The 11851-nt window shown below is 32.2% G+C and overlaps 2 protein-coding genes across 2 annotated transcripts; one reads left to right on the top strand and one right to left on the bottom strand.

The window, feature by feature from the left end:
* Positions 1–263: 263 nt before the first annotated feature.
* Positions 264–2470, bottom strand: LOC106293846 (RNA-binding protein 38-like). The gene is made up of 7 exons (XM_013729482.1): positions 2220–2470; positions 1635–1767; positions 1489–1530; positions 1315–1353; positions 1117–1189; positions 961–1018; positions 264–867 (listed from the first exon to the last, which is right to left on the bottom strand). Exons 1-7 carry the CDS (start codon positions 2412–2414, stop codon positions 358–360), a joined length of 1050 nt encoding a protein of 349 aa, XP_013584936.1. The 5' UTR covers positions 2415–2470; the 3' UTR covers positions 264–357.
* Positions 2471–2663: 193 nt separating this feature from the next.
* On the top strand, positions 2664–5890 carry LOC106295339 (DEAD-box ATP-dependent RNA helicase 50). The gene is made up of 8 exons (XM_013731213.1): positions 2664–2981; positions 3069–3931; positions 4009–4203; positions 4309–4496; positions 4593–4806; positions 4938–5069; positions 5152–5327; positions 5423–5890. Exons 1-8 carry the CDS (start codon positions 2720–2722, stop codon positions 5658–5660), a joined length of 2268 nt encoding a protein of 755 aa, XP_013586667.1. The 5' UTR covers positions 2664–2719; the 3' UTR covers positions 5661–5890.
* Positions 5891–11851: the final 5961 nt, after the last annotated feature.

Raw genomic sequence — 11851 nt, 5'->3', positions numbered from 1 at the left:
CAAATAAAACATGTCTGAAGCCCATATATTAAGAGGGACAGGTGGCGAATTTTTAAGATAGGAGGGATGATGTGTCTTCATGAGAACCGAGAAAACTCAATTTTATTGTTATAAAAATAGATATCCCTTTTCCATAATAAGGAACGTTATGATTTTAATAATTATTATGAATTTAAATGCAACTTGCTTTTGCTTATACACCAACAATAATACGATTCTAAGCAATTGTAAGGTTTATGAATAAGATTAATTAGAAGCTGACTTTTTGTTTTTGTAAATGAAAATAAAATCGTTTGGCCAATAAGTAAATATAACAACATAAGGTCGAGAAGATAAAATTGATTGATCCAGCTTCTCTTACTCATGCATTCTTGGTGTGATCAGTCCAACTTCCATATGCTGCGTCTTCTCTTCATGATCAAAACCGTTTTCTTGTGGTGTGTTTTCAGATTTTTCTTCACGGCCTGTCTCGATTTGGAGTGTAACATTGATCCCATAACAAAACTGATTTGTTACACCTGCACCCTGCTTGGTGTTTTCATCTTCTCCACTCATGATCTTTCCCTCTTCATCCTTAACATCTTGCTTGATGCCGTTGTCTTGTCCATTGATCTCTCCTTCTTGATCCTTAACATCTTGCTTGATGCCATTGTTTTGTCCACTGATCTCTCCTTCTTGAGCCTTTCCATTTTGCTGATCAGCACCATTGTCTGTTTCTGTATCGACCTCTTCTTTGTTGTCATTGCTCACACCATCTGCAGTGGAGACAGCTTCTTGATTGGTATCAGCAGGGAGCTCTTCAAATCTTGGTTCTGTAGGCGGCTGAGACATACCGGGAGGTCGTACACTGTGGGTCTGATGCCAATTCTGCACAAATACCAGTAAAATATTCAAAATGTTAATTAAACAAAACCAATGAAACAAAATAAAATCACAGTAGTGTGGAGCATAAGTACTAACCATGTTGGAGGAGCAAGGATGGTGTGGAATTTGAATATATGCTCCACGATATGAATCCCTAAAGAATATCCATAAAACTTTATTTGTTATTCGTTACAATCAAAACAAGATGTTTTAGCTCTAGTTTCAAGCATATATATATATGTAGAATTTTACCAGTAGACTAGAGGAAACTGTGGATTTGTACAAAATTGCGGATACTGTTGCCAAGCCACCTGATTAAACCAACCTGCAGTTTAGGGTTTATAAAGATTATTAAGAAGCTGTTTGTGGAAAGTTTTAATTGCATAACAAAATAATAAATCATATTAAACCCTTTTCTCAAAAAAAAGAGAGAAAATTTTAAGATCAAACCGTTCTGGTATTGATGCCATGCCATCTGATTAAACGGACCTGCATTTTAGGGGGTTATAAAGATTAATTAGAAACTGCTTGTGGAAAGTTTTGTTGCATAACAAAATTAATTATACTAAACCCTTTGCTAAAAGAAAAAAAAAACAAAATATATAATTAATCAAGAGATTAAACCGTGTTGATATTGATGCGATGGTCCAGCCTGTTGCAGTAAACCTACAATTTTAAGGTCACGAATAAGATTAAGCTGGGAAATCTTTAAAAGATAACTATAAAATAACCTGTGATAATCAAAAAAAAAAAAAAGTTAGAGGCTAAACCGGTTTGGTTAGAGTGGTTAGGGTTATTCTTTGCATTAACGTAAGCGAGATTGATGTTGGTTCTTCTTCCCTCAATATCCGGATAGGGAGGTTGACAAGCTCTAGTTGCAGCTGCAACATCCCTAAAAGTAACCTGAACAACTCAAACCCGTAACAAAATTCAGAAAAAAAATCCAATCGATTTGTAATAGATTAACACATAATGGTGGAACCAGGAAACTATGAAGCCCAGTTATAAAATAACACATGACGAGAAGAAAGCCCAATTATAAAACAAACATGAGATTCTGGACAATCCTTTGGTTAACCTAAAAGCCCAATCATGAAACAAACAGCAAGGATGGTTTTGTATTTACACACAGCAATTCAAATAAACGTAACAAATATGAAGCTGCAATTTACAAGAATTAAACAATTGAAAAATAATATCTTCGAGCTTGTTGCAGTTTTCACAAGTTTATGATAATAATAACAACTCGCAAGAATCTAAACGAATAGTTTTTTTCTTCTTGTATATATCAAGCAGTTATCTCCACAAATCACAAGAACACAAAGATTATACAATAATGAAAAGAAGATACTTACAAAACCATAGCCTTTTGATTTTAAGTTACCATCAGGGAGAGTCTCGCTGACAACATTAGCCTCGAGAACCTCTCCACACTTTTCTTGGAAGAAACTTCTCAAAACATCTGTTGTTACGCTCCATGCTAAACCTCCAACGAAGATCTTCTTGTATCTTTTATCATCATCACCGTTGTTATTGTTTGGCTGAGACATAGCTAGCTAGCTCTTCGAGACCAATGATCGCACAAAGCTGGAGAGATAAATCTAACGCTGAGTCTTAGGGCTTTTGGAAAGAATGGTGGCATATATATCTCATATATATATAAGTTAAATGGAAATTAGTTTCTTAGTGGAAAAAGGAGAAACGAAAAAAAAAAAAAAAGGAAAATAGAGAAAAAAGATTTTTTTCACATTTATCTTTTATTTTTTAATGTAAAATAAAGATAATTATTATCATCAAAGAGAGTCTATCCTTATCTCTCCGTTTCCAAGAGAGAGTGAAGAAGATATTTTGTGAGATGTTGGCGAGAGCTCCACCTCCGTCAGTTACTTTTCCGGCGAGGAATAAAGTTTGTAATCGGAGAGAGATCGTGCGGCTGTTTCGCAACGGAGGAGGAGTGATAACGAGAGCCGGTTTCACTCGTCGGCCACTGGAGGCTTCATGCTCGAATGAGGTCGTTAGCGACTCCACCGACGATGGATTCATCGTAATCAAAGCGGAACACCGCGAGACGGAGCTCTATCCTCCGCCTCCTCCTCCGCCTTCGATTCCGCCGTCAGGTAACTTAGCAATTTGGAATTGTAGATGTTAGTATTAAGAATCGCTTTCGTTTGCTACTTTGTGTTGATTACTTGATAATGTGGTAGAATCTTCGAGAAGAAATGGTTCGCGTTCGAGAGGAGTAACCGCGAGTTTCGGGAGGCTAAAGGCGCAGAAAGTGAAGGCTCTCGTTGGTAAGGTAACGCAGAAGAAGCAGCAAGTGAGTCGTAATGAGGAAGAAGAAGACGAGGATGATGATATATTTGAGGATGAAGAGTTTGGTGGATCATCAATTCTTGATTTGATGAGGAAGAAGTTGGCTATGAAGGCTATTCCTAGTTCAGGAAAATCTTCAGAGGTGAAAAGATTCAGCAGAGTGCGGGAATCTAGAGAGCTAAGAGATACAGATAGATCTCAGACTAATGAGAGAGATTCAAACGGTTATGCTGCTGCTAACTCCAGGGGTAGAGGAGATAGGCCTTCGAATGCGAAAAATTTAGATACATTCAAGGGGAGTGACAGAGCTGCTGGTGAGTTTGCAAACCCTCGGAAGTTTAGTGATAACGAGAGAGCAGGATCAAGGAGTTCATATTCAAAAGATTCCTCTGCTGCTAATTCTAGGGGTAGAGAAGATAGGCGTTTTGTTAACAAAGAGTCAGATACATATCAGAGACGTGATAGAGCTACTACGGATGAGTTTTCAGATGCTCGGTATTTCAATGATAATGAGAGAGCAGGGTCGCATTATTCATATTCAAGAGGCGGTGCTGGTAACTCCAGGGGTTGGGGTGATAGGCGTTCTGTTGTATACGCAAGAGATATGGAGGATTGGAGAGAGAGAGGGAATAAAACCAAGTCTACTAGGGAAACCGGCTTTTTTAGCCGCAAAAGTTTTGCAGAGGTTGGATGTAGTGAGGGTATGATGAAGGCCTTAAAGGAGAATAATTTTGATCGACCGGCTCATATTCAGGTGTAGGATTTGTATTTTTTCTTTCATCATCTAGGTGCAAGTCTCTCGTCTTACCACGTGTGTTTATCATGATGCAGGCTCTGGCTTTTGCGCCAGTTGTTGATGGAAAGAGTTGTATCATAGCTGACCAAAGTGGATCAGGCAAGACACTGGCATATCTTGTACCTGTTATCCAGCGTCTCAGGGAAGAGGAACTTCAAGGACTGAGCAAATCGTCTTCTGGTTGTCCTCGTGTGATTGTTCTGGTACCAACCGCAGAGTTGGCCTCCCAGGTTGGTTTCCTCATTATATGAATGCTCTTACTAGGTAGCTTATTTTCTATCCAAATGTTTTATTAGAAGAAACAATTGTTTGATGTATGATGAAATCCTTGGCAGGTTCTTGCCAACTGTAGATTAATATCAAAGTCTGGGGTCCCGTTCCGTTCCATGGTAGTGACTGGTGGTTTCAAACAACGAACCCAGCTCGAAAATTTAGAGCAAGGTGTGGACGTTTTGATTGCAACACCAGGGCGTTTCACGTACCTTATGAATGAAGGAATTTTGGGGCTGTCAAATTTGAGATGGTATTATAAATCTTTCAAGGATACAAACGTTTGCTATTTTTTGTGTGAGGAACTTTGAAAATTAACGGGGCACAATCTTGCTAACGTATCTTGCAGTGCCATATTAGATGAGGTGGATATACTCTTTGGCGACGAGGAGTTTGAGTCAGCCCTGCAGAATCTGATCAGTTCCTCCCCTGTGACTGCGCAGTATCTGTTTGTTACAGCAACCTTGCCCCTCGAGATATACAACAAACTTGTTGAAGTTTTCCCTGATTGTGAAGTTGTAATGGGACCTCGCGTGCACCGTGTTAGCAATGCCCTCGAAGAGGTTGGTATCAATATAAGTATATATAATGGGAACAACAATATAGCTTAATTTTCTTAGTAAACTTGGTTGCTGCGTAGTCTCCTTTTGATCGTCCCTGAAATGATGGACTTGGATTTCGTTGGCTTGTGCAGGTTCTTGTTGACTGCAGTGGAGATGATTATGCAGAGAAAACTCCTGAGACTGCTTTTCAGAACAAGAAAGCGGCTCTCCTTCAGATTATCGAGGAAAACCCTGTTGCCAAGACTATCATCTTCTGCAATAAGGTCCCTCACTTACTGGTTTTTTCTTAAACATTTTGAAAAAATCATTCTCATGTTTGAAAGTTGTACCCTATGCATTTTCCAGATTGAGACATGTAGGAAAGTTGAGAATATATTCAAGCGGCTTGATAGAAACGAAAGGCAGCTGCACGTCCTACCGTTTCACGCAGCACTCGCACAAGGGGCAAGGCTTACAAACATGGAAGAATTCACCTCGTCTCATCCCGAAGATCATTCACTGTTTCTGGTCTGCACGGATAGGTACTTCGTTAATCGTTTCTTGTGATGCTATTCGTTGTTGCCTGAACATTGAAAGATACTAAAGTTTTGTTTCCTCTTTGCAATAACATTGGCAGAGCTTCTCGTGGGATAGATTTCTCCGGTGTTGATCATGTGGTGCTGTTTGATTTTCCGCGTGACCCGAGTGAATACGTAAGACGTGTTGGAAGAACAGCGAGAGGTGCTAGAGGAGAAGGAAAGGCTTTCGTCTTTGTAGTGGGGAAACAAGTAACGTTGGCAAGGAGGATCATTGAGAGGAACCAGAAGGGTCATCCGGTTCATGATGTCCCAAACGCTTACGAGTTCACAACCTGAACTTTAAGGTGAACTCTTCGTGGTCTCCTTCCCCTTTGTACAATCTCTCTGTGTTGAGAGAAACAAGAAAGGTCTTTCGGTTCATGATGTCCCAGATGCTTACTGACAAGAACGTACTAATTACGATACAACTGGCGTTAGTAATTCCTTTTTGATGTAATGTTTGTAAGCATTCTAATGGGCACCTATTGGGCCATTTGGGCCTCAAGTTACAATTTTTCTGTATTTCATACTATTTTCCAAAATTCAGGTAAAAGTGTCAGGCATGCAGGATTTGAAAAGTTTCATCTCTCCCTAAGAACATTTATGCATGGAGGATCATTCGAAATAACATAGCACCATTACAATCTAATATTAACCGTAAATTTGATTAAAAAAAATTACAGCATCTTAGTAGTGTTCTGATAGTGAACTAGGTGATTTTCCTGTGTTCGTGAGCATCTTATGAAATAATTGAATTATAAGTATTATTAAATATTCTTTTTTATTTGATTATAAGTATTAGGTTATTTTGTAATTTATATGTATTATAAATAAATAAAAATTATATTAAGTATCATTACCATCATAATTGGATATGTGATTTTTAAATATTATATTTCATATTATTCAATTATTTATTTTGGTATATTGAGTTATATTTATTTTTTTTAAATTGAGCAACGATTTTTGTTTATTTTAGTCATAAGTAAGTAATCGTGTGATAAAAATATAATTATAATAAATTATTATTTTTGAATAAAGATATCAATATTATTTTATTTTTAAATTTGTTTTATAAAATATATCTTAAAAGTTTATATATATATTTTTTGTTTATGTTATTAACAAATACAAAGAATAAAAATTCGTTTATATGTAGAATCTATATAATTTCTATTATATATATATTTACCTTTTTATTATTTATGTGTTTTTGTACAAATGAAATTTAAGTTAAAAACCTATTAAGTTTTAAATAAAAAGAAAATATAAGTATAATATTTTAAACTTAGTATATTCAAATTTAAAATTTATTATTTTTAGAAGAAGATTTCTAAAATAATTTATATTTTCATTTTTTGCGAAGCAAAGCTATATATACATATATATTAAAAGTTTATATATTTTCCCTTTTTATTTGTGGCTATTTGAGAAAATTTAGAAAAGATAATTAAAATTCATTTATATATAAAATTTTCTATGTTTATATTTTATAAATATTTAATTTTCTATTTATGTGTTTATCAAAAAGAAAAATTAAACTAAAAGTTAACTAAAAATCTTATTATGAAAAAAGAAATAACAATAAAATATATTAGGGTTCATAAATTCAAAGAAATAATATTATTATCTTAGAAGAAGATTTTAAAAAGAATTTACATTTAGAAATGTTTGTGAAGCTACGTTGTATATATATATATATTAAAAGTTTATATATTTTCCTTTATTATTTATATTGTTTTTAGGAAAATTTAGAAAAATAATCAAAGTTTGTTTAGATATAAATATTTACATGTTTATATTTTATAAATAGTTCCTTTTTTATTTAAAAATTTAACTAAAATCTTATTAAATTAAAATGTTAACTAAAATCTTATTATGAAAAAAGAAATAAATTATTAATATCAATCATATATAATATATTTAGTTCATTAATGGTATCGATGTAATCAACCATCGTGAAAATTAAAGTGAGTGCGCCACGTAAAAAACGATTTTTCAAATAATATTATAGAGATTATAAATATGCATTAAGATCATGTAAAATGATTTTTCTTTTTCAAAAAGTTATGTAAAGGGATTGAAAATTTTAAGTGACGGTTTGCGTTTAGTAGGTTGAAAATTTTAAGTTCAATAGAGCACAGATGAGGTTCGACCTACTCTGTGCGCAAATGAAAAAAGGTTCGACCTATCTTTTGGAACGATGAGGTTGGTTGCTTTGACTGATTGTTTTGTTCAGAGTTCAAGATAGAAACTTAATTTTCATTTTGTATTCAAATATCCCTTACAGCTATTTTCATTTTAAAACTATTTATTTTTTCATTTAGCTTGTTTTTTATTTGCATAATTCACCGAAAGTCAAAGAGGTTTCGAACCTTTGTTTTCTTCGTTTTTCTAGAAAATAACGATTTTATATTGGTAGGTACCTTGAAAGAGAGTTTAATATATATTAATACAAATGTAGAATGCCTTTAGAAATTTTAAAACAATACTAAAGATCATAGACTTCAGTATATAGAGCATATACTGAAAAATTCAATATTATCGTAGACTTCAGTATATTAAACTCTCTTTTATGGTACATGAACATAGTTTTAATTTTTTTGTCAATAAATTTAGTAAAACTTCGTAATGCTCCCTAAATTGGTGGACTAACCAATATAAAATCTCTATTTTCTAGAGAAATGGAGACAACAATAGTTCCAAACCTCTTTAACTTCATCATATGTTAGTGAATGATGCAACTATACATTAAAACATTATTTTCATATTTTTTGAATTTTTCTCAAAATCTATGTGTACCCCTACGATAATATTGATTTTTTCGGTAAATGCTCTATATACTGAAGTCTATGATATTTAGTGTTATCTTAAAATTTCTAAAGGCATTCTACATTTGTATTAATATATATTAAACTCTCTTTCAAGGTACATGGGCATCGATTTATTTTTTTGTCAATTAATTTAGTAAAACTTTATAATACTCTTTAAATTTGTGGACTAACCACTATAAAATCGCTATTCTCAAGAAAAACGGACACAACAAAGGTTCCAAACCACTTTGACCTTCATCATATGCTAGTGAAAGATGCAACTATGCATTAAAACATTATTTTCGTATTTTTGAAATTTTTTCTCTAAATCTATGTATTAACCCCTACGAAAATATTGAATTTTTTGGTAAATGCTCTATATACTGAAGTCTATGAACTTTAGTGCTGTTTAAAAATTTCTAAACACATCCTACATTTGTATTAATGTATATTAAACTCTCTTTTATGGAACATGTCATCGTTTTAATTTTTTTGTCAATTAATTTAGTAACACTTCATAATACTCCCTAAATTGGTGAAAAAACCACTATAAAATCGATATTCTCTAGAAAAACAGGGACAACAAAGGTTCCAAACCTCTTTGACCGTCATCATATGTTAGTGAAGAATGCAACTATGCATTAAAATAGCATTTTCATATTTTTGAATTTTTCTCAAAATACGAAAATATTGAATTTTTCGGTAAATGCTCTATACACTAAAGCCTATGATCTTTAGTGTTGTTTTAAAATTTCTAAACACATTGTACATTTGTATTAATGTATATTAAACTCTCTTTCATGGTACATGGGCTTCATTTTAATTTTTTGTCAATTAATTTAGTAAATCTTCATAATCCTCCCTAAATTGGTGGACTAACCGCTGTAAAATCGTTATTTTCTTGAGAAACGGAGAAAACAAAAGTTCCAAACCTCTTTGACCTTCATCATATGTTAGGGAAGGATGCAACTATGCATTAAAATAATATTTTATATTTTTGAATTTTTTTCAAAATCTATGTGTCCCTACGAAAATGTTGAATTTTTCGGTAAATGCTCTATATACCGAAACCTATGATCTTTAGTGTTGTTTTAAAATTCCTAAACACATTTTATATTTGTATTAATGTATATTAAACTCTCTTTCATGGTACATGGGCATCGTTTTAATTTGTTTTTCAATTAATTTAGTTAAACTTCATAATACTTTCTAAATTGGTGAACTAACCACAATAAAATCACTATTTTCTAGAGAAACGGAGACAACAAAAGTTCCAAACCTCTTTGACCTTCATCATATGTTAGGGAAGGATGCAACTATGCATTAAAACAGTATTTTCATATTTTTGAATTTTTCTCAAAGTCTATGTGTTAACCACTACGAAAATATTGGATTTTTCGGTTAATGTTGTACTTAATGAAGCCTATGATCTTTAGTTTTGTTTTAAAATTTCTAAACACATTGTACATTTTTATAACTGTATATTAAACTCTTTTTTATGGTACATGAGCATCTTTTTAATTTTTTTGTCAATAAATTTAGTAAAACTTCGCAATGCTCCCTAAATTAGTAGCTAACCAATATAAAATCGCTATTTTCTAGAGAATTGGAGACAAAAAATGTTGCAAACCTCTTTGAACTTCATCATATGTAAGTGAAGGATGCAACTATGCATTAAAACATTATTTTCATATTTTTTTTAAATTTTTCTCAAAATCCATGTGTTAACCCTTACGATAATATTGAATTTTTCGGTAAATGCTCCATATACTGAAGTCTAAGATATTTAGTGTTGTCTAAAAATCTCATAATACTCCCTAAATTGGTGGACTAACCACTATAAAATTGCTATTTTCTAGAGAAACGGAGACAACAAAAGTTTCAAACCTCTTTGATCTTCATCATATGTTAGTGAAGGATGCAACCATGCATTAAAACAATATTTTCATATTTTAAATTTTTTTCTCAAAATCTATGCCCCTACGAAAATATTGATTTTTTTGGTAAGTGCTCTATATACTAAAGCCTACGATCTTTAGTGTTGTTTTAAAATTTGTAAACACATTCTACATTAGTATTAGTGTATATTAAACTCTCTTTCATGGTACATGGACATCGTTTTAATTGTTTTAATTAATTTAGTAAAACTTCATAGTACTCCCTAAATTGGTTGACTAACCGCTATAAAATCGCTATTCTCTAGAAAAATGAAGACAACAAAGGTTCCAAACCTCTTTGATTATCATCATATGTTAGTTAACCTCTTTGATTATCATCATATGTTAGTTAAGGATGCAACTATGCATTAAAATATCCCTTTTCATATTTTTGAATTTTTCTCAAAATCAATGTGTTAATCCGTACAAAAATATTGAATTGTTTGGTAAATGCTCTATACACTGAAGCTTATGATCTTTAGTGTTGTTTTAAAATTCCTAAACATATTCTACATTTGCATTAATGTATATTAAACTCTCTTTCATGGTACATATCGTTTTATTTTTTTTTGTCAATTAATTTAGTAAAACTTCATAATAGTCCCTAAATTGTTGGTCTAACCACTAAAAAATCGATATTCTCTAGAAAAACGGAGACAACAAAAGTTCTAAACCTCTTTGAACTACATCATATGTTAGTGAAAGATGCAACTATGCATTAAAACAGTATTTTCATATTTTGAATTTTTTTCTCAAAATCTATGCCCCTACGAAAATATTGATTTTTTTGGTAAATGCTCTATATAATGAAGCCTACGATCTTTAGTGTTGTTTTAAAATTTCTAAACACATTCTACATTTGTATTGATGTATATTAAACTCTCTTTCATGGTACATGGGCATCGTTTTAATTGTTTTCAATTAATTTAGTAAAACTTCATAATACTCCCTAAATTGGTTGACTAACCACTAAAAAATCGCTATTCTCTAGAAAAACGGAGACAACAAAGGTTCCAAACCTCTTTGATCTTCATATCATATGTCACTTAAGGATGCAACTATGCATTAAAATAACATTTTCATATTTTTGAATTTTTCTCAAAATCAATGTGTTAATCCCTACGAAAATATTGAATTGTTCGGTAAATACTCTATATACAGAAGCCTATGATCTTTAGTGTTGTTTTAAAATTTCTAAACACATTCTACATTTGTATTGATGTATATTAAACTCTCTTTCATGGTACATGGGCATCATTTTAACTTTTTATCAATTATTTTAGTAAGTCTTTATAATACTCCCAAAATTGGTGGAATAACCACTATAAATTCGTTATTTTCTAGAGAAACGGAGATAGCCAAAGTTCCAAAACTCTTTGACATAATATTTTAGTGAGGACGCAAATATGTATTAAAACAATATTTTCATATTTTTGAATTTGTTTCTCAAAATCTATGTGTTAACCCCTACGAAAATATTAAATGTTTCGGTAAATGCTCTATATACTGAAGTCTATGATCTTTAGTGTTGTTTTAAATTTTTTAAACACATTCTTCATTTGTATTAAGGTATATTAAACTCTCTTTCATGGTACATGGGCATTCTTTTATTTTTTTGTCAATTAATTTAGTAAAACTTCGAAATACTAACCACTATAAAATCAATATTCTCTTGAAAAATGGAGACAACGAAGGTTTCAAACCTCTTTGACCTTCATCATATGTTAGTGAAAGATGC

The sequence above is a fragment of the Brassica oleracea genome, chromosome C5 (genome assembly GCF_000695525.1).
Source record: "Brassica oleracea var. oleracea cultivar TO1000 chromosome C5, BOL, whole genome shotgun sequence".
Lineage (NCBI taxonomy): Eukaryota > Viridiplantae > Streptophyta > Magnoliopsida > Brassicales > Brassicaceae > Brassica > Brassica oleracea.
This window is presented reverse-complemented; position numbering and strand designations above follow the sequence as displayed.

Coding starts and splice junctions, on each gene's coding strand:
- LOC106295339 (XM_013731213.1), top strand. CDS start 2,720: ATGTTGGCGAGAGCTCCACCTCCGTCAGTTACTTTTCCGGCGAGGAAT. Junction 4,807..4,937: donor TTAGCAATGCCCTCGAAGAG/GTTGGTATCAAT, acceptor TGGCTTGTGCAG/GTTCTTGTTGACTGCAGTGG. Junction 5,070..5,151: donor CTATCATCTTCTGCAATAAG/GTCCCTCACTTA, acceptor TGCATTTTCCAG/ATTGAGACATGTAGGAAAGT.
- LOC106293846 (XM_013729482.1), bottom strand. CDS start 2,414: ATGTCTCAGCCAAACAATAACAACGGTGATGATGATAAAAGATACAAG. Junction 1,768..2,219: donor AATCAAAAGGCTATGGTTTT/GTAAGTATCTTC, acceptor TGAGTTGTTCAG/GTTACTTTTAGGGATGTTGC. Junction 1,531..1,634: donor TAACCACTCTAACCAAACCG/GTTTAGCCTCTA, acceptor TTAAAATTGTAG/GTTTACTGCAACAGGCTGGA.